The sequence below is a fragment of the Scyliorhinus torazame genome, chromosome 1 (genome assembly GCF_047496885.1).
Source record: "Scyliorhinus torazame isolate Kashiwa2021f chromosome 1, sScyTor2.1, whole genome shotgun sequence".
Lineage (NCBI taxonomy): Eukaryota > Metazoa > Chordata > Chondrichthyes > Carcharhiniformes > Scyliorhinidae > Scyliorhinus > Scyliorhinus torazame.
Window position 1 is genome coordinate 110,270,930 of NC_092707.1, and position 19,026 is coordinate 110,289,955.

A 19,026-nucleotide genomic window follows, 5' to 3' on the forward strand; every position below is an offset into this window, starting at 1 on the left:
TATCATTTGTGTTAAAAGTAAAGGGGGAAAGTTCTACTCTGTGGTTTAATGTAGAGGTGTTCACCAAGAATGCTGTTTAGTTATCTAAGTTTTTAGACTTTTTGTTACAATCTTAAAACACAAAATCTCATTGGATCATCCTTTCAGATATCAAATGAAAGTTTGAATTTCATTTTTGAATCACAGGTCTGCACAGGAATGTAACATGGTGCAAGCGTTCATCAAGAATTATGTCCACGTTTTCTACCTCCCCACACAAGTTACCTTTATGTTTTATAATGGGTCTTACTCTTCACTTCCTTAGTAATCCTCATAAACCATTTTTTGAATTTTTCTTGCCAATACTTTTTCATGCCTCCACTTTGTTTTCCTAATTTTCTTTCATTTAATTTCTCTCCTGAATCTTCTACCCCCACTCTAAGCTTTCTGCAGTATTGAGCACTCAGCATTTGACATAAACTTCCCTTCTTTACCTTATCCTACCAAAAGTGTCTAGATCAGCGGCTTATGCCCTTTTCCTTTGTGGGTTTTGACTCTCTCCATCTCCTTGTCATACGTTTCCCCTGTCCTGACATTGAAATGAAAAATGAAAATCGCTTATTGTCACAAGTAGGCTTCAATTAAGTTACTGTGAAAAGCCCCTAGTCGCCACATTCCGGCGCTTGTTCGGGGAGGCTGTTACGGGAACATTTACCTTCTACTAGCTGTTTCCAGTCCACTTTTGCCAAATTTCTTCGCAGCTTAGTAAAATTGGACTTTCCCCAGTTTAATTTTTTTATTCTTGATCAGTGTTTGGCCTTTTCTAAAATTACACTATATCTAACTGAATTCTGATCGCGACCATTAAAATGCTCTTTTTCTACCCTTCCACCTGCCCAACTTTATTCCCAAAAAACTAACCCCCACTCCCATGCGGTTGCTCGTGTTTTCCCTGGAAGGCAACAATATCGGTGGAATGAGACAGCAGCTTTTCATGACTGCTGGTAACGGAACTGTGACCACCGCACCCCAGGACAAATAAACTATAAAGATCGTGAAACCTTTTAAATGGAATATTGACCCAAAAGAGAAGGCTTCAGCACCTGGACAAATGCACTCTCTTGAACTGTAGGAGGAGAAGCTAGCATTGGTCCAGGAAACGTCTGCTCCCTCTTAGCTCATCTGAGAAAGGCCTGAGATGATGAAATATCTTTAACTTCAATGAAAAACTGTACAGCTCTATCATTCACTGCTGCACCAAAGACGAAAAAGGTATTCAATACGTCAGATTTAAACAAATCTGGGAGCCGAGAAGAATGATGAAAATCATGTAGGCATTGCAGGAAATTAAGAAAACATGACTTCTTGACAACCCTTCGGAAACTACTTTCACTTTCTATCAACAGTGGTAACATTGCCATATTTGTTTCAGCATGAGGCTGCTTCGCTGCAGGCAACAGGATGACCATGTCAGCATAAAAAGAAGCTTTGTAGTTTTGGCCTCTGTTTCTGAGCTGAACGATAACTTTAGTGGGAGGATGACTTTCTGATGAGGTAGAGGTGTGGACCCCAACATATTTTCACCAAAGCTAATAGACTCGACCAACTTTCTGGCAATGTGAGCCACCTTGGATTTAAGCATTTTGTTTTCTCTGGACAGCTCAGTGGTCAGCAAGCGACATATGATGTATCTCACTGGTGAATTCAGTGCAACATAGATACAAGTTCTGCTCTTCAACAGCAAACACAGCTGACTCCTCAAAGAAAGGAACAAAGACTTCATACGGTTTGGCAGCAGATTCAAAGCCTGTACCAATCTCTAAGACCTCATCTTCCAACAGAGTACATGTTGTTACAATGGCTTCTTTTGCATAACTTTCTTCAGGAAAGAGCCAACATAGATCCAGAAGGTCTTCTTCCTGATGTTCACCACCGGCTGAAGTGCCTTCTGTTTTTACACCTTCCCGTCTATCTTGAGAGATCCACAATCTCCTTCTTGGGTCCAGAGGATGGTGCTGTGTGATGGGGAATCACCACCGTTCAATGAATAAACCTCACCAACAACTGCTGGAAGGTCATCGATGTATCACGTCAGTTGAAGGTCCTTTGCGGTGAGGAGGTCTTGTTCAAACTTGTGCATGAAGATATTGGCATATTGAGGTGCGAATTTGGTCCCCATGGCTTTTCCGTGTGTCTGGATGAAGAACTTGTCGATTGTGAAGACGTTGTGATCCAGAATGAAGCGGATGAGTTGCAGAATTGCGTCTGGAGATTGGTAGTTGTCTGGTTTTTCTTTGGCACCGGTATGATGGTGGTCTTCCTGAAGCAGGTGGGGACCTCGGAGCAGAGTAGGGACAGGTTAAAGATGTCTACGAACACATCTGCCAGCTGGTCCCCGCAGGCTCTTAGTGCACGACCAAGGATCCCGTCCGGACCCATCTCCTTCCAAGGGTTCACTTTCAGGAAAGCCGATCTGACTTCGGAAGCTGTGATGGTGGGTATGAGTGTGTTATGGGCTGCTGGGGCACTTGACAACGGATCGTTGGTTTCCTGCTCGAACCGAGCATAGAATCCATTGAGTGTCTGGTAATAAATAACCTTCCTTATTTTTTACAAAATGCTTGCTGCTGGAATTATTTAAATTGGAACAATCACTCTGAGGGTAAGAAAACACATACCCCTTACATACAAAACACATTGGCCACGGTCAGTAAGAAAATATAAATTCTGTCCGTGACACGATAACTTTCTTGAATTTTCTACTTCTTCCTCCACTGTTTGGCTGAGCCATCCATGGTGCTGTAGCCTTGGTTCTGGTAGCACTAGCCAGAGGAACCACTAATGAATACTGGGTAGAGAGCGAGATGCACTCAGCCGAGTCCTGCGCTATCTGCCTGCTGGTCACCCATTCCTTCTCTGCCTGCATTGGATTTGTTTATTGTCACGTGTGCCGATGGACAGTGAAAAGTATTTTTCCGCGAGCAGCTCAAACAGATCATTTAGTACATGAAAATAAAATAAAATAAAAAGAAAATATATAAAAGGGCAACACAAGGTCCACAATGTAAATTCATAGACACCGGCATCGAGTGAAGCATACATGAGTATAGTATTAATCAGGTCAGTCCATAAGAGGATAAGCATAATCTTAAACCATGGAATGGCCACATCCTGAAAAATGCTATTTAAAAAATATATATTGTTTCACGGGGTGAGAGCATCACTGGCTAGGTCAGCATTTATTGCCCTCGAGAAGGTGGTGGTGAGCCACCTTCTTGAACCACTGCTGTCCATGTGGTATACGTACATTCACAGTGCTGTTGGGAGGGAGTTCCAAGATTTGAGCCAGTGACAGCGAAGGAATGAAGGAACATAAATTCATGTGATTCTTGGCCTTGTGCTGCACTGTACTGATTCCAGCTGCTGCTCAAGCTCTGAAAACATAACTGAATAACTACTTTGTGTGAGAGAAGTGGCGGACAATCAGTGAGGGAAATTTCACCATCACACGGCAGAAGGTTAAAGTGATCAGAGTTTGAATTCTGATTCCAATTCACCACAAAATCATTTACTTCTGGTTTAACTACACACATACGAATTAGACGCAGGAGTGGGTGACTTGATCTTATTGTAACTTCAATCCCACATTCCTGTCGACCCCTGATAACCTTTCACCCACTTGTCAATCAAGAATCTATCCAGCACTGCCTTAAAAATATTGAAAGTCTCTGCTTCCACTGCGTTCCAGAGACTCTCAACCCCATGAGAGAAAATAATTCACATCTCTGTCTTAAATAAGCGACCCCTTATTTTTAAACTGTGGCAGGTTTGAGAGATGTCTGAGTAAGTTGCTTTGGTGAAAGTGAACAATATATAAATGAGGCTTCATTTCTTAGATTTTGAGAGCCATTTAAATGTAATGGTTATGGGCCAGGAATCCCAGGGCCCCAGAATCCTAGTAGTTCAGGTCCTGCAAGTTAAGTGTTTTTCCAGCACTGGCTGTGAACTAGAAAAAACAGGAGTGCCTGGGTTGTCAAACAAACCTTCTTCTGTCATTACTCCCTCCCCAAGATCAACAAGCACCAGTCGCGCCCCCGCCCCCCACATCCCTCCTCACTGCCATTTTTCAGATCCCTCTCAACCCCAGTTTTCGACCTGGCAGTTGACCAGTCTTCAATCTAGCCAGCAGCTGAGGGAAGAATACAATAAAACAAAATGATGAGGACCCGCTGTCATTCTGGCAGGACTTTGGTTTTCCCAGTATTTGAGTTCTCACTGTCACAGCAATGTGCTCTTACTCCCACCCTACAAATATTGGGGTCAGAGAATGAGAAAGAAAGTTTGTGAGAGAGAAGACAAATATGTTTGAAACTTTTTATTACTTTCACATTACCTTTTCTCTCTGAATTTCATTCTTGATCTGAGAGATCTTTATTTTCATGGCATCCAATTCTTCATCTGGCACCAGTGGAATGTTCGGAGTGTTGTCTGATTCATCCAAATTTTGGAAACTCAGATCAGCTAGAGGAATGTACCACTTACAGTCATACTGCTGGTTCTTGCTGAGGGAGAAAAATATCATTAGTGTAACTCCAAGATCACTAATGAGGGGAACATTGAAGGTAGCACATGTTTTTGCAATCTGGTTATCTGGCTACCTCTCAAATCTGGATGGATGACGGTCTACTGCTGCTGTGAGATTGCTGCCGCTCATTTGATTACATTTCTGAATTAACAGCACACAGGTACTTGTTTACCTCCAGATTAGAGAAAAAGAAGTTTCAAAACTCTTCACTGTAACTCCTGGAAGTATTCACGCACCTTTTCAACCCTTGCCATGTCTACTTCCTGCACTTGCTTTGCTGGAAATAGCTCTTGAAACTTGCTTTACAGATTTTCTACAAATTTATTCTCATAATTTAATGCACTGCTCAAGTCTCATGCATTAGCAGTGCTTAAAATGCTGAGTTTGTTTCGCAGGAGCTCGAACTTTCAGACTAAGCTTTGGGGAAAGTGTGTATCCTGATATTGTGACCTCATACCCTCTGCGCCGCAAGCATATGGAATAAGCACCTGTGGAACACCTGTGTATCTCAAACAGAGCATGTGATGCACAGTCTCTGCCGAAAATGGATCCCTTTCTGGAGGCCCAGAGGACAAGTTGCACACCCCTACAAGAAGGAAAAATAGACTAATAAAAGAGAGAGAAGAGGGTGGGAGTGTATCAAACCTTACCCCAGGGGTCATATAAAGCAGCAAGAGCCAAATTTGTTGCACCAGGGTTGGCTGTACTGCAAGAGAAAGGAGTAAAAGTGTGGGAATGCAATAGTTATAGGGGATTCACTTGTTAGGGGAATAGATAGGTGTTTCTGTGGATGCAAACGAGACTCCAGGAATATATGTTGCTTCCATGGTGCTGGGGTCAAGGATGTCCCAGAGCGGTTACAGGACATTCTGGAGGGGGAGGGTGAACAGCCAGTGGTTGTGCTATGCATTGTTACAAACAACAGGTTAAAAAAGGGATGAGGTCCTAAAAGCAGAAAAGAGGGAGTTAGAAAGTAAGTTGAAAAGTAGTACCTCAAAGGTAGTGATCTCAGGATTACCACCAATGTCACATGCTAGTTGGAGTAGAAATAGGATATCTCGGATGAATATGTGGCTGAAGAGAAGGTGTGAAGGAGAGGATTTCAGATTCCTGGGACACTGGGATTGGTTCTGGGGGAGGCGGGATCAGTACAAACTGGATGGGTTACACCTGGGCAGCACCGGGACTGATGTCAGAGGGGGAGTATTTGCTAGAATGGTTGGGGAGGGTCTAAACCAAAGTGGCAGGTGATGGGAACCTATGCAAGAAATCAGAGGAGGGGGAAAGAAGAAGAACAAAAGACAGAAAGAGGGATAAGAAAACCGATAGGCAGAGAAATCAAGGGCCAGATTCAAACAGGCCACAATGAAAAATAATGGGAACGGGACAAGTAATGTTACAAAGGCAGTTCTTAAGACTTTGTGCCTTAATGCGCGGAACATTCGTAATAAAGTGGATGAATTAATCATGCAAATAGATGTAAGCGATTATGATATAGCCGGGATTATGGAGATATGGCTGCAGGGTGACCATGGATGGGAACTAAATATCCAGGGGTATCCAGTATTTAAGGACAGCCAAAAAGGAAAAGGCAGTCGGGATTCATTGCTGGTTGAAGAGGAAATTAGCGCAATAGTGAGGAAGGATATTAGCTCCGACAATATGGAATCTGTATGGGTAGAGCTGAGAAACACTAAGGGGCAAAGAATGTTATGTTTAAATCAGAAGTGTTGGTCTAACTGGTTCTCAGCTCTCCGTGCACAGCATGTGCCCGGCCATGCTACAGCTGATACTGCTTCTGTCCTGTTGCAAATTCCAGGGCTAATCTTATGTTCAGGTTTAAGTTTCTATACTAACTGTACCTTGAAGGATAAATCTGAAAGCCCTTTTTAAAGGATTTACACTACATTGTTCAATGAAATGAATCAATACTTGCGGCTCATATTAACCTCAGTAAGAGAACAGTCAAAGCTGCTTCCTTCTCTTGTGGTTCCAGTGTGGTTTATAATTCATTTAAATTTGACGTTTGTGGTTTGCCTGCTTCCACGTTGTGTTGTACCACACTTCCTCTACTTCAAAGAGAACAGCAGATGACAGATAGCATAGAGTCTTTACACTGCACTGCATAAATGGCTCCTGCTCTTACTCTGGTCAGGTAATGTGCTCTTGGAGGGTTGAGCATTTCCTTTTCTTCTCCCTTTGCAATCTCTGTTTTCTTTCCTACCTGCTCACCTGAAATCAGACTTTTTGTGGCTGGATTACATGGGCAGCATGGTAGCACAGTGGTTAGCACTGTTGCTTCACAGCGCCAAGGACCCGGGTTTGATTTCCAGCTTGGGTCACTGCCTGTGCAGAGTCTACACATTCTCCCTGTGTCTGCGTGGATTTCCTCCGGGTGCTTCGGTTTCCTCCCACAAGTCCCAAAAGATGTGCTTGTTAGGTGAATTGGACATTCTGAATTCCCTCAGTGTACCTGAAGAGGCGCTGTAGTGTGGCAACTAGGGGCTTTTCACAGTAACTTCATTGCAGTGTTAATATAAGCCTACTTGTGACACTAATAAAGATTATTATTATTATTATTATTATTATTAATAAACAAACCATAGACAATGCATTTTAAAATCTGGACTGTTTGGTCTAAAGGTACAAAAGCCAAATGGAACAATGTTGCATAATAGTGTGAACCTATATTATGTACATAATATTTCAATACTAAAGTTAGGTAAATCAAAACCATGACTCGAATAAATAACTACTCCTGAAAGGAAAGAGCCCTCAAGTCCCAAGACTTATTGCACAATATCAATCTGTTTTGTCCATAATGGAAGAGGTAAATAACAACAGTAAATTGACCCTGCTTGTTGCAAGGGTCCTCATCACAGAATGAACAAGAATAATGACAGTTCAACCAATCTAGTCAGCTGACGCATGCCTTTGAGCTATATGGAGAATGCATTAATGAAAATTGCAATTCTTTGAGTAATCTCATGTTCCTGCAGGTGGAATTTCCCAAGAAAAATAATTAACAGTTCCTCTATGTTCAGAAAATGAACGATGTTAACAGAATCACAGAATGGTTATAGTACAGAAGATGGCAATTTGGTCTGCTGTTTCTTCTGGCTCTCTGCAAGAGCATCTCAGCTAGTTTGAATCTTTGGCCTTTTTCCTGTAGTCCTGCAAATTGTTTCTCTTCACATAATTGTCCAATTCTCTGTTGAAAGCCCCGAATGAATCTGCTTTCACCACAATCTCAGGCAGTGCATTCCAGACCCAAATCACTCACTGTGTAAAATGTGTTTCCTCATGTATCTTTGTTTCTTTTGCCACGGTCGGTGTTCTCTGGCTCTCAACACTTCTGTAAATGGCAACGGTTTTTCCAATCTACTCTGTTCAAACCATCCATGATCTTGAATACCTTAATCAAATCTCCCCTCAACCTTCTCTTCCCTATATGGTGAAAGAGTCCCAGATTTTCTAATCTATCCTTTTAACTGAAGGCCCTCATCTCTGGAAATGCTCTCATAAATCTGGAAACACTCTCATAAAATATTTATCACCCGTTCTAATATCTTCATATCCTTCCTAAAGTGTTAGCAGACTCGAGGGGTAGTATGGCTTATTCCTGCTCCTATTTCTTTTTTTAAAATAAATTTAGAGTACCCAATTCTTTTTTTTTCCAATTAAGGGGCAATTTAACGTGGCCAATCCACCTAACCTGCACATCTTTTTGTGTTGTGGGGGTGAGACCCAGCAGATACAGGGTGAATGTACAAACTCCACACAGACAGTGACCCGGGGCCGGGATTGAACCCGGGTCTTCAGCGCCATGAGGCAGCAGTGCTAACCACTGCGCCACCGTACTGCCCTCCTGTTCCTATTTCTTGTGATCTTCCCAAGTGTGGTGCCCAGATCGGTTTGAGCTGCTCTCAGAAAAATACTTTTCACTGCACCTCGGTACACGTGACAATAACCAAGTCCAGATTCAAATCCACCTGAACACAATAGGCAGGAATTTACCGCAAACATTGGGGTAAAATCTGGCTGAAATGGCGTTCACGAAGCAGCACTTGCCAGAAGTACAACCAGCTCAGCACTTGCACCAGAGCATGCTCGAAGGGCATGTAGCAGAGTGGTTAACACTGGTGCTTCACAGCGCCAAGGTCCCAGGATTGATTCCCGGCTTGGGTCACTGTCTGTGTGAAGTCTGCACGTTCTCTCCATGTCTGCGAGGGTTTCCTCCAAGTGCTCCGGTTTCCTCCCACAAGTCCCGAAAGAGGTGCTGTTAGGTGAATTGCACATTCTGAATTCTCCCTCAGTGTACCTGAACAGGCGCCAGAGTGTGGCAACTAGGGGATTTTCACAATGACTTCCCTGCAGTGTTAATGTAAACCTACTTGTGACAATAATAAAGATTATTATTATCTAAAGTGTCCGTCTCCGGGCGCTTTTCCCAATTAAGATTGGAGGATAAGCTCCTGATGTTGCCGACCCAATCAGAGCACTGGCAGCCCTGCAGCTTTGGTGCTGGGAGCATGGGAGTCAAGAAGGCGCAAAAATAAGTCGAAACAAATAAAAGCGGTGAAAGCAGTCAGGTCCCTTGGGATGGCCTGTTGGGATTGGCCTTTCCTGCCCCAGCCCCTTTTTTCCAGCAGGGAGCCACGAGTTCCAAAGGTCTGCCTGTAGGGGAGCTGCCTCTATGAAGTTGACAGGCTCCCACTCAGCAAAGAGGCTATGTGCCGTCAAAAAATCAACTTTAATGGGTTTTAAATTTAAATTGACTGCCTGCTTCCATTCAATGGGTAGCCGTTCTGCATTCAGTTTTGCTGTTTGAAAATTTAACCGGTGGTGGGTGGCGTCTCATCCCAGGCCATCGAATATCCTACCCAATACTGTGGTTGAGGGTCAACCAGTATCTTATAAAGATTCCCCATAACTTCCTTGATTTTGTTCTCTATGCCTCTATTTATAAAGCCAAGGATCCCTCTTGCCTTATTGTTTTCTTAACCTGCCCTGCCATTTTTAATAATCTGTGCACACAAACACTCAAGTCCCTCTGCTCTTGCACCCTCTTTTATAATTGCATCTTTTCTGCTATATTGCCGCCCTTCATTCTTCCTATCACAATGTAACACTTCACATTTCTGTGCATTGAGCTTCATCTGCCATGTGTTTGACCATTCCACCAGTCTGGCTATGTCCTCTTGAGGTCTACCACTATCCTCCTCCCAATTCATAAGTACTTCCAAGTTTTGTGTCATCTGCAAATTTTGAAATTGTGCCCTGTTGAGAGAAGCATTGAGGGACAAGGAGTCAGCCTGGAGGGGCCTCCAGAGATAGAGGTCTCCCTGGCGTGTGACCCTCTCCCTCGCAAACGGCGTCAATCCAGGTTCTTTTCCATCGATGTCACACCCAGTCCCCGAAAGAAAAGAGGCGGGGGGATAGTGAGGAAATCCCAGCAGCTGCCACTGTCCCCCGAGCAGGGTGCTTCGGGGTCGGTCGGGACCCGAGAGGGCCCGTTCCACCCAGTACAATTTAGCACCCCAGACTTGTTCAATTTCTCAGGGGAGGGGGTCAGCCATAACCCCCTGGTTCTTAGGTTCTTAGCGGGTTATGGTTTGGAAGACCCTATGTCCAAACCGCTGTCTTCGGGCACCTCTGCCGCCATCCCGGACCTATTTCCGGAGTTATTTCCAGGGCCTTCCAGTGACCAAGCGGCGGGGGTGGAGCAGGCATCTGCACCACCGCTACCGCTGGCCCGGGATCCCGGGATGAGCCTGAGGAGATCCCGCCTGTCGATGATCCCGGTGGCGGGATCAAGGCAGCCCCTGAGTTGGTTGGTGGGCCCGTGTCACCTGCTGCACTCAGCGTGGTGGAGGATCCGGGCCCGGAGGGCGACTGTCCGAAGGCTGTTAGCCGCCCAGTGTCGGGAGCGGGTGCACGAGACGCTCTGTAGTGGGGTGCTGGTCTCACTCATGCCTGACATTATGTCACCCCTCACCTCCTCTGGGGAACTCCCAGAATCTGGCACATCGTAATTGAAGGTTCTTTTGTTTTTCTGCCTCTGTAGATAGTTCAGGCAGAGCCCTATTGGGCCCCCCCTTCATCAACACTCCGACTCCCTCCCCACCACTCTTCTTTTCCCTCTCTCCCCACCACCTCCCTTCCTTTCCCTTCTGTTGGTACAGAGGCGAGGGTATCTGGTCTCTCCAGCGCAAAGTTCAGTGCTTGTACCATTTGTTTTTTGTAGAAACGTTTTGTGAACTGTTTTAATAATCAGAGTATCCACCCCCATCCCCGTACATTGGTACTGAGGGGAGGGTACCCTGTTTCTCTAACACAAAATGAGTGTTTGTACCTTGTATATAATTTTTACTGTTTTAATAAAAAGATATGCACACAAGTCTAGAATATAAGTCAAGAACAGCAGCTCCAAATACTGACTGCTGTGGAAATGCAAGGGAAGATGGTGGTGTAATTATAATATCACTGGACTAGTAATGTAGAGGGCCAAGCTAACACCATAGGAACACAAGAGGTTCACCTCATTATGGCAATTGATGAAATTGTAATTCAATTATTAAAATGTATCAATTCCGGAACTGAAATCTAGTCTCAAATCATGGTGTTAGTGGTAAAAGCCCTTCACTAATTAGGTTCACTACTGTCCTTTAGGGAAGAAAATCTGCTGTCCTCACCAGACCCATGCCAATGTGGTACACTCTTAGTTGTACCAAACTGCTAAAGAAAAGTCAAAAAGGAATAAAATGCAATGACAAGCCTAACCCCGAAAAGTCCTTCCTCCTAACATCTGGGTGCTTATGCCAAAATTGAGAGAGCTAACCCATAGACCAGTCAAGCAACAGCCTGAAACAGTCATGCTCACCGGATAATACCTTACAGCTAATGAATGCGCCAGACACTACCAGGTATGCCCTGTCTCATCAGCAGGACAGATCCACCAAAGGTGATGGCACCGTGGTGTGCAGTCTGAAACGGGTTGCCTGGGGCCCTTGATATTGACTGCGAACCTCATGATGTCTCATGGCATCAGGTCAAACATGGGCAAAGAAACCTCCTATACTGATGGATCAGTCCTCCACCATGATGAACGCCACTTGGAGGATGCACTGAGGGGGCGACAGGGCACTAAAAGCACCCTTGGTGATGGACTTTTACAGTAGCACCACTACTTTCCAAGTTGACGGGGTCCTGATGGATAAATGTCAGACAGCACTTGCTGCGGTTATGCTGGACTCAGCAAGAGGGGAGAATCTACTTGACTTCTACCTCACCCTCACCAATTTAACTATTGCAGTGGCATCTGTCCAAAACAGTATCAGTAGGAGTGAACACAGCACAGTCCCTCTGAAGACAAAATCCCATCTTCTGAGAACCCTTGAGTTGTGTAGCACTACCATTGTGCTAAATGGAATAGATTCAGAACAGATTTAGTAGCTCAAAATTGGCATCCATTTGGCGCTGTGGGCCATCAGCAGCAGCAGAATTGCATTCAACCACAATTTTTAAATTCATAGCCTGGCATATTGCTCTCTCTACCATTACCACCATGACAGGGGATCAACACTGGTTTAATGGAGAATGCAGGAAGGCATGCCAGGAACAGCACCAGGTATACCTAAAAATGAGGTGCCAAGCTGGTGAGGGTGCAACACAGGACAACTTGTATACCAAACCGCAGCAGCAGTACATGATAGATGACGCTAAGTGATCCCACAACTAATGGATCAGTTCAAAGACAAAGATACAGTTGAAGTTACTCAATACTGCATTGGCCCTAACAACATTCTGTTAGTAGAACTAAAGGCTTATCCATAGAATCCTTACAATGCAGATGGGAGGACATTCAGCCCAACAATTCTGCACCAACCCTCCGAAAGAGCACTCTACCTAGGCCCACTTCCGCGCCCTATCCATTGATAATGGCTAACCCACCTAATCTATACATTTTTGGACTGTGGTCTCATTACATCCTTAGCCAAACAAAAGAGCTAATCAAGATGTGAGATGAGAGTGACTGCCCTTGATATCAAGCCAGCATCTGACTGTGTCATTAAGGAGCCTTAGAAAATCTGAAGTCAATGGGAACCAGGGGGAAACTCTCCACTGTTTGGAGATGCACCTAGCACTAAGGAGACTGGTTGTGGTTGTTGGAGATCAATCATCTCAGTCCCAGGCTATCGCTGCAGGAGTTCCTCAGGGTAGTTCACACGGCCCAACCAGCTTGAGCTGCTTCATCAATGCTCTTCCCACCATCTACATGAGAGGATCTAACCATCTTCACATGGCATTCAATGGCATTACCATCGCAAAAGCCCCCATAATCAACATCTTGGGAGTTACCATTGATCAGAAACTGAACTGAACTAGTCTTATAAATACTTCGGCTAAAGAGCAGGTCAGAGGCTTGAAAATCTGTGGCGAGTAACTCACTTCCCGACTCCCCAAAGCCTGTCCACACCTACAAGGCACAATTCAGGAGTGTGATGGAATACTCTCCACTTTCCGGATGAGTACAGTTCCCACAATACTGAAGACATTTGATGCCATCCATGCCAAAGCAGCCTACTTGACTCCCATCCACTATCTCAAACATTCACTCCCTTGCCAGGAACATCAACTTCCCAAGAAAGAGTAATAAACAATTCCTTCCTTCCATCCGAAAACAACCATTCATCACTGCACTCTGTTTCCTGTCACTCAGACAACTTTGTATCCAAGGTGACACAGTCCCTTTTATTCAATGGGCATCAACTTTTCTTTGTTATATGTCACTTTATCAAATGTCTATTGGATGTCAACTGCACTACCCTCTAAAAACCCTCTCCGTTGCCTCTATCAAAACACTTAATCAAGTTAGTTAAAAATGATTTGCCCGTAACAAACCCATGCTGGCTTTTCGTAATTAATCCACATTTGAGCAACTTGAACATTGGTTTCCCTCTAATTTCCTTGCAAATTTATCCCTCTGTTTCTTTCCCATTAGTTGGTGTCCTATACAATACAATATGCATCATAATGGTCTCTTAACTCTAACCAAATAGATTCTGTCCTTGACCCCTGTAGCACGTCCTCTCCCTCCAGCACTGTAATGTTCGCCTCAATCAATATTGCCACTTCCCAATCCTTACTTTCCTTCAATATCTTTCCTGAACACCTTACTTTCAGAAATATTTAGTACCCCAGCTATGCTCTTTTTTTGAGATAGGTTTGTGTTGTTACCACATCATATTCTTACATGGCTATCTTATGCTTGCAGCTAAAACACTAACATTTACAACAGGTTATGCTTTCACATACATGCACTTTAAATCTAATTTGGCTTTATTGCATTTCCTTTTACACTAACTCCACCTAATATCTTACTATTTCTTACCCTGGAGCTATCTCTTTCTGTTTTTTTGTGCACCTTGTTACCTCCTGGTTCCACTCCCCCTACCTCCATGCCACCTCCAACCCTGGCTAAGTTAGCTTAAACCCTCTTAATAGCACTAGAAAATTGCCCCGCAAGGCCTTGGTCCCAGTTCTGTTAAGGCACAACCCATCCAATGGCCTGTCTCGGTCCCATCTGTCTCAGAACTGGTACCAATGTCCCAGAAATCTAAAACCCTCTATCCTTCACCAACTTTCCAGCCACACATTCCTCTCTACTATCCTCCTAGTTCTGTACTCACCAGCACATGGAACAGAGTGCAGTTTGGAGATTACAACCTTTGAGGTTCTTTTTGCTAGTTTCCTCCTAGCTCTATAGTCAATACCACTGGTACCGATATGGATCACAACCATTGGCTGTTCACTCTTCCCCCTCAGAATGCTCTGCAGTCCCTCAATGGCATCCTTAACCCATGCACAAGGGAGGCAAAATACCATCCGAAACGCACATCTGTGGCCACAGAAATGCCTGTCCATTCCCTAACTATAGAATCCACTATCAATATTACTTTCCTAATAATCCAGTTAACTGTCCCTATTCAGCTGAGCCAGCCATGGTGTCCTGGACCTGGACCTGCCTATACTTCCCAGAGGAACCATCACTATCATAAGTATTCAGCAATGACAGGGACACAGACAGTATCTGTCTCTTCCTCCGTGACAGTTCGATGGCCATGTGTTCTTCCTTGCCTTCATACCCTTGAGTTGCAGGGTGACCAGACCCAGAAATGGACTAACTACAAAACTCAGCTTCACAGATGCACCACAATGACGGCAGTTACTGCTCCAGCTCTGAAATCCAAGTGTGAACCCTTTCAGCTGATGACCCATCCCCAACATAGGGTTTTCCTGTATACAACAAGTGCCCTGGAGTTCCACATGGACCAGGATGTGCATGGCATGGGACTGAGATGCCCTGCCATGCATCTATTTGTTAAACATTTACTTGACTTAACAGAACTAAACTTAAGCTTTTAGTAAATAATAACTCACTGGCTACTCAATGAGCTGCTTCCATTGTGCTGACCTCACTGTATTTTATAGGGGGTTTCATTTAACTTACTGTCTACAAACACAAGACAGTGCAGGAAGGCCCAGGCTCAATCCCTACTGTGTACATAGACAACTAATCTCGGACAGGCCACGTTTTAGGGTCCATTAATTGCTCCAGAGGGAGAGAAAACATGCGTATGGCTTTTGGGTGAAATTGTGTCTGCCCTCCAGAGTACTTGCAGCTGCTGACTCTCATGAATCAAGCTCATACAGGATGAATGCTCAGTTTGGTGAAGAACTATGAGTTGTTGATAGCAGTGGAAACGGAACCAGCCAAATTCAGCATCTTCATGTGAAGAAAATTGCCAGGAGTGAGGAAATTTGAATGCAGGACTACAAATAAATCTTTCACTTTCTAGGGTTTGGCTACATCATATAGAATCATCTCTATTCTATGTTGCATCATTCTCGCAGAAATAAATCAATTTTTAAAGCCAGTAATATTTTGGTCAAATTGATGAATTATGCATCAATAATATAGTTTAATTAACCATCAAAGATGCACCCATATTCTTACCCTGCTATTTGTTTCTTCATCTTTGCACAAAGAAAGAGGTCAGTGAAGAGGAATACGTGTCGAAGCTTCCGAGCACCCTCCACAAGTTCGACCAGAAAGCTGTCCTTCACAAGCTGCCGATGCTGCAAAGATCAGAAGGAAATATATATTTTTTAAATTTCCTTCAGATTGATCAAGAAACAGCTAACGTCTTCATTTTAACTATGATGTATTTATCTGTAGATGGGCCTTTTAAAAAAGAGTTACGGTACAATTTTTGTTTAAATGTTGTGCTTACACTACCTCTGTGATATCCTTACACAGAGTATGATAAAAGGTTGCACTCTGGTAAAAGGACTGCTTTTCATAGATTTTGAAGAAACTCAGCTGCACTTAAAATAAAATTAGTAAATCTGTACATCATTGCCGGGTGAGAAACTAGTCAACTAATAATGCAGCCTATTATAGAGACAGAGTCATTACAGCACAGGAAGCCACAATTCAGGCCACTGAATCCATGCCAGCTTCCCGTAGAGCAATCAAATTGGGCTAATTTCCCTACTCTATCCACCGATCCATCCTTGCAGCCCGGCAACTGTATTTCCAGGGATGAAAGTGGTTGAAGGCAAAAGGTCTGAAAATTAGTGGCCGAAGAGAAAAGGGTCTGAAACTTTTTGTGACAAGGAATCATGGACAAATTATAGAGCAGCATGGCAAATCCATTGCAGCGTGAGGGGCTGGAAATTATAACACCTTTTAAGATCGGTAGTGAAATGTCTCTAGGCCACTGTATAAAGCTTGGTTTCTCTTGGTGGGGTAAACAAGTAGTCATCACATCCCTAAGGGACATACAATGTCAGAAAGGCAAGATAATGGTGCATGGTTAAATCTTGGCCAGAGATGTATATCTCGACATTGTTGTCACGATACCCTGGGCTAGTGCACGGTCAATTCCAGCCTCATGTGCCCCGAAGTGACAACATTAGTGAATTAATCAATAATTCTTACAAAAATACCCGGAGTCTTTGGTACTCGGTTGCCCAATAATCACAATCACCAGGTTTGTAAATGTAAACACAATTACCATTCATTTATACCAAGAACCATCATGAAATATGCAGTAAATATAATTGGTTATCAAGCTAATACTGAATACGCACTTTATCTTGCTCCACCCTCTACACACACACACACACATACATAAGACAGACAAACACAGAGGGGTAGAAAAGGGGTAAAAATCAGAAATGGAGGGAAGAAGAGTCTTTATTCCAGATGATGGTTTGATCACAGGTTCCTTCACAGCAAGCTTGCAGATTAAAGTATTTGGTTTGCAGACTGCAATGATCATCTTTGTAGATTCATTAATTCAGGTGTTCTGTATTTTAAAAATGTTGTATTCACAACTTTCCTGGCGAGGCACCTAACTTCACATCAAACTTTGCTTTCAGTTTGTGATTTGGCTTTAGGCCCCTACAGAACCAGGAAAACAGTACCCAGAGACTTTCTGGACAAAGTGTCAGGCCTCACAATGGCCTTCTGGACAGATGTAGCTGGATCCTTCTGGACAGAGTTAGCCAGATCTTTCTTCACTATGCTGCTAGAATCAAAACTGAAACAAAATTCAAACATTGCACTCTGAAAAGCATTCCAGTGGAATTAGATCCAATTACCACCTGTTACTGGGAACAGCACAGCCTTTTGGGCCAATCCATTGGCCACCAGCCAATCAAACAAACAGTTGCCCAACCCATCTCTTTGTCATTGATGCTGACCAGTTTGCAACTCCAGTTTAAACCAGCACAGCCTTCGGAATTCTTCCAGCATGAATTAAAGATACAGACTACTTGCCTTTAAATCCATGGATCAAAAATGTAACGGCAAAATAAAAGAAAACGGAAATAAGGGAATAAACAGGGAACAAACGGGAAGGATCATTACAATGTAAACATTCTAAATTGTAAATTGTAAATATTAACCTGTATACAAATCATTGAAATGGAAAAATAATAGCCCCAATCAAATCATCCAATGTCTAATCATAATTTTATTGAATGGTGGAGTAGACGTGAAGAGCCGTATGGCCCCTTCCTGCTCCTATTTTTTATGTTCCGATCGGATGAAGTTGTTTTTATTATGAGATCACATTTATTTGTATATTTGCTGAAGCTTAAAGACAATTTCTAATCAAATTGCACTAAAATGTTTTCTCAATGTACGGTTGTTGGGGAGAACACAAGTATTTTAGGAACAACTTCACATCAAAAGAGAATTCAACAAAACCATAGGAAATATCTGTGTTTGACTACATTCCACACAAAATTAACTGGGCGGTATGATTTAAATACTGGTAGTAACCATTTAATGACTACTGCGGTAGCTAGTCATTTAATTAATAGCTTTGTCCACCTAATAACTACTGTAACTGGTACCTTTGGACTGACAAACCTTTGAACATCTCTAAAGAAACATCTGATGCACCTAAAATTGTAAAATAATTGTAAAACTACCATGTGATGAATGACGTTGGGCTTATTTTTGGACTCTTGGGTTAACAGTCACCAGATTTGGCTGTGATGCTGACTTTCCAATTACCTTATGATAAAGGATTATAATGTTACATTGGTCTTGCAGCCAGCTGGAGTCAATCTTATGTCAGTTTTAGATTTATTCGCAAAATAAAAAATTACAAATGTGCAGCTCCTAACCCCACAATCCACTACCAACGCCAATAAATGTTTATTTATAATGCCATACGTCATTATCAACGATTGCACCTCACCTCACCTGTTGATACTTAACCTTAAGCTATACAATTAACATACTACTTACAATGCTACTTACTACCTTATACCCGAGTGTTGGGATTGGCTGTGTTTCCTTCACTCAACAGCTAATGGGTTCACCAAGTTACCACAGTTCAGTCAGGAATATCAGCCATAACAGATGAACACCACCTACTATGGAAACGTGTCATTCCAAAGACACGATTAAGTATCAAGTATACAAAATGTGAATCTCAAAATACTCCCTTTGCAGGGTGTAAAAGTACAAGTTTGGTGCATTAGATGGAAGTGTTCCGTTCAGGGGCAACACCAGGACTAAACCAGAGGACTGACAAAGATGACAAACAGTATGACAGATTTAAAACACAGTTGGTTCTTTGCTTTCCTGTCACTTTAAATATAAAATTTTAAGCTCTCGCATTTTGAGTCCTGGTCGTAAATAGGGATCAAAGAACAAATACATGTTGAATGTGTGCGGACAAGGTGCTGGGAAATCAGCTGACTGTAAGCGTTGCATTGCATTGCTACACTTGGAATGGTTCCCGGGAACATGAGAAGTAACAGGAGAAAACTGGAAGGCCCATCAAGCCTCCAGTTCTGAAAAAGCTATATGAACTTGAAACGTTAATTCTGTTTCTCTCACCACAGATGATGGCAGATCTGCTGGGTTTCTCTAG

General features: G+C 43.2%; 1 protein-coding gene across 1 annotated transcript in view; it reads right to left on the minus strand.

The window, feature by feature from the left end:
- The window catches only part of LOC140410916 (breakpoint cluster region protein), a 464,596-nt gene that overhangs the window by 206,932 nt on the left and 238,638 nt on the right, over positions 1–19,026 (minus strand). The window contains exons 9-10 of the mRNA XM_072499748.1: positions 15,585–15,706; positions 4,373–4,541 (exon numbers count right to left, since the gene is read on the minus strand). Of these exons, the coding sequence (XP_072355849.1) occupies positions 4,373–4,541; positions 15,585–15,706 (291 nt within the window). The remainder of the gene's footprint in view (positions 1–4,372; positions 4,542–15,584; positions 15,707–19,026) is intronic.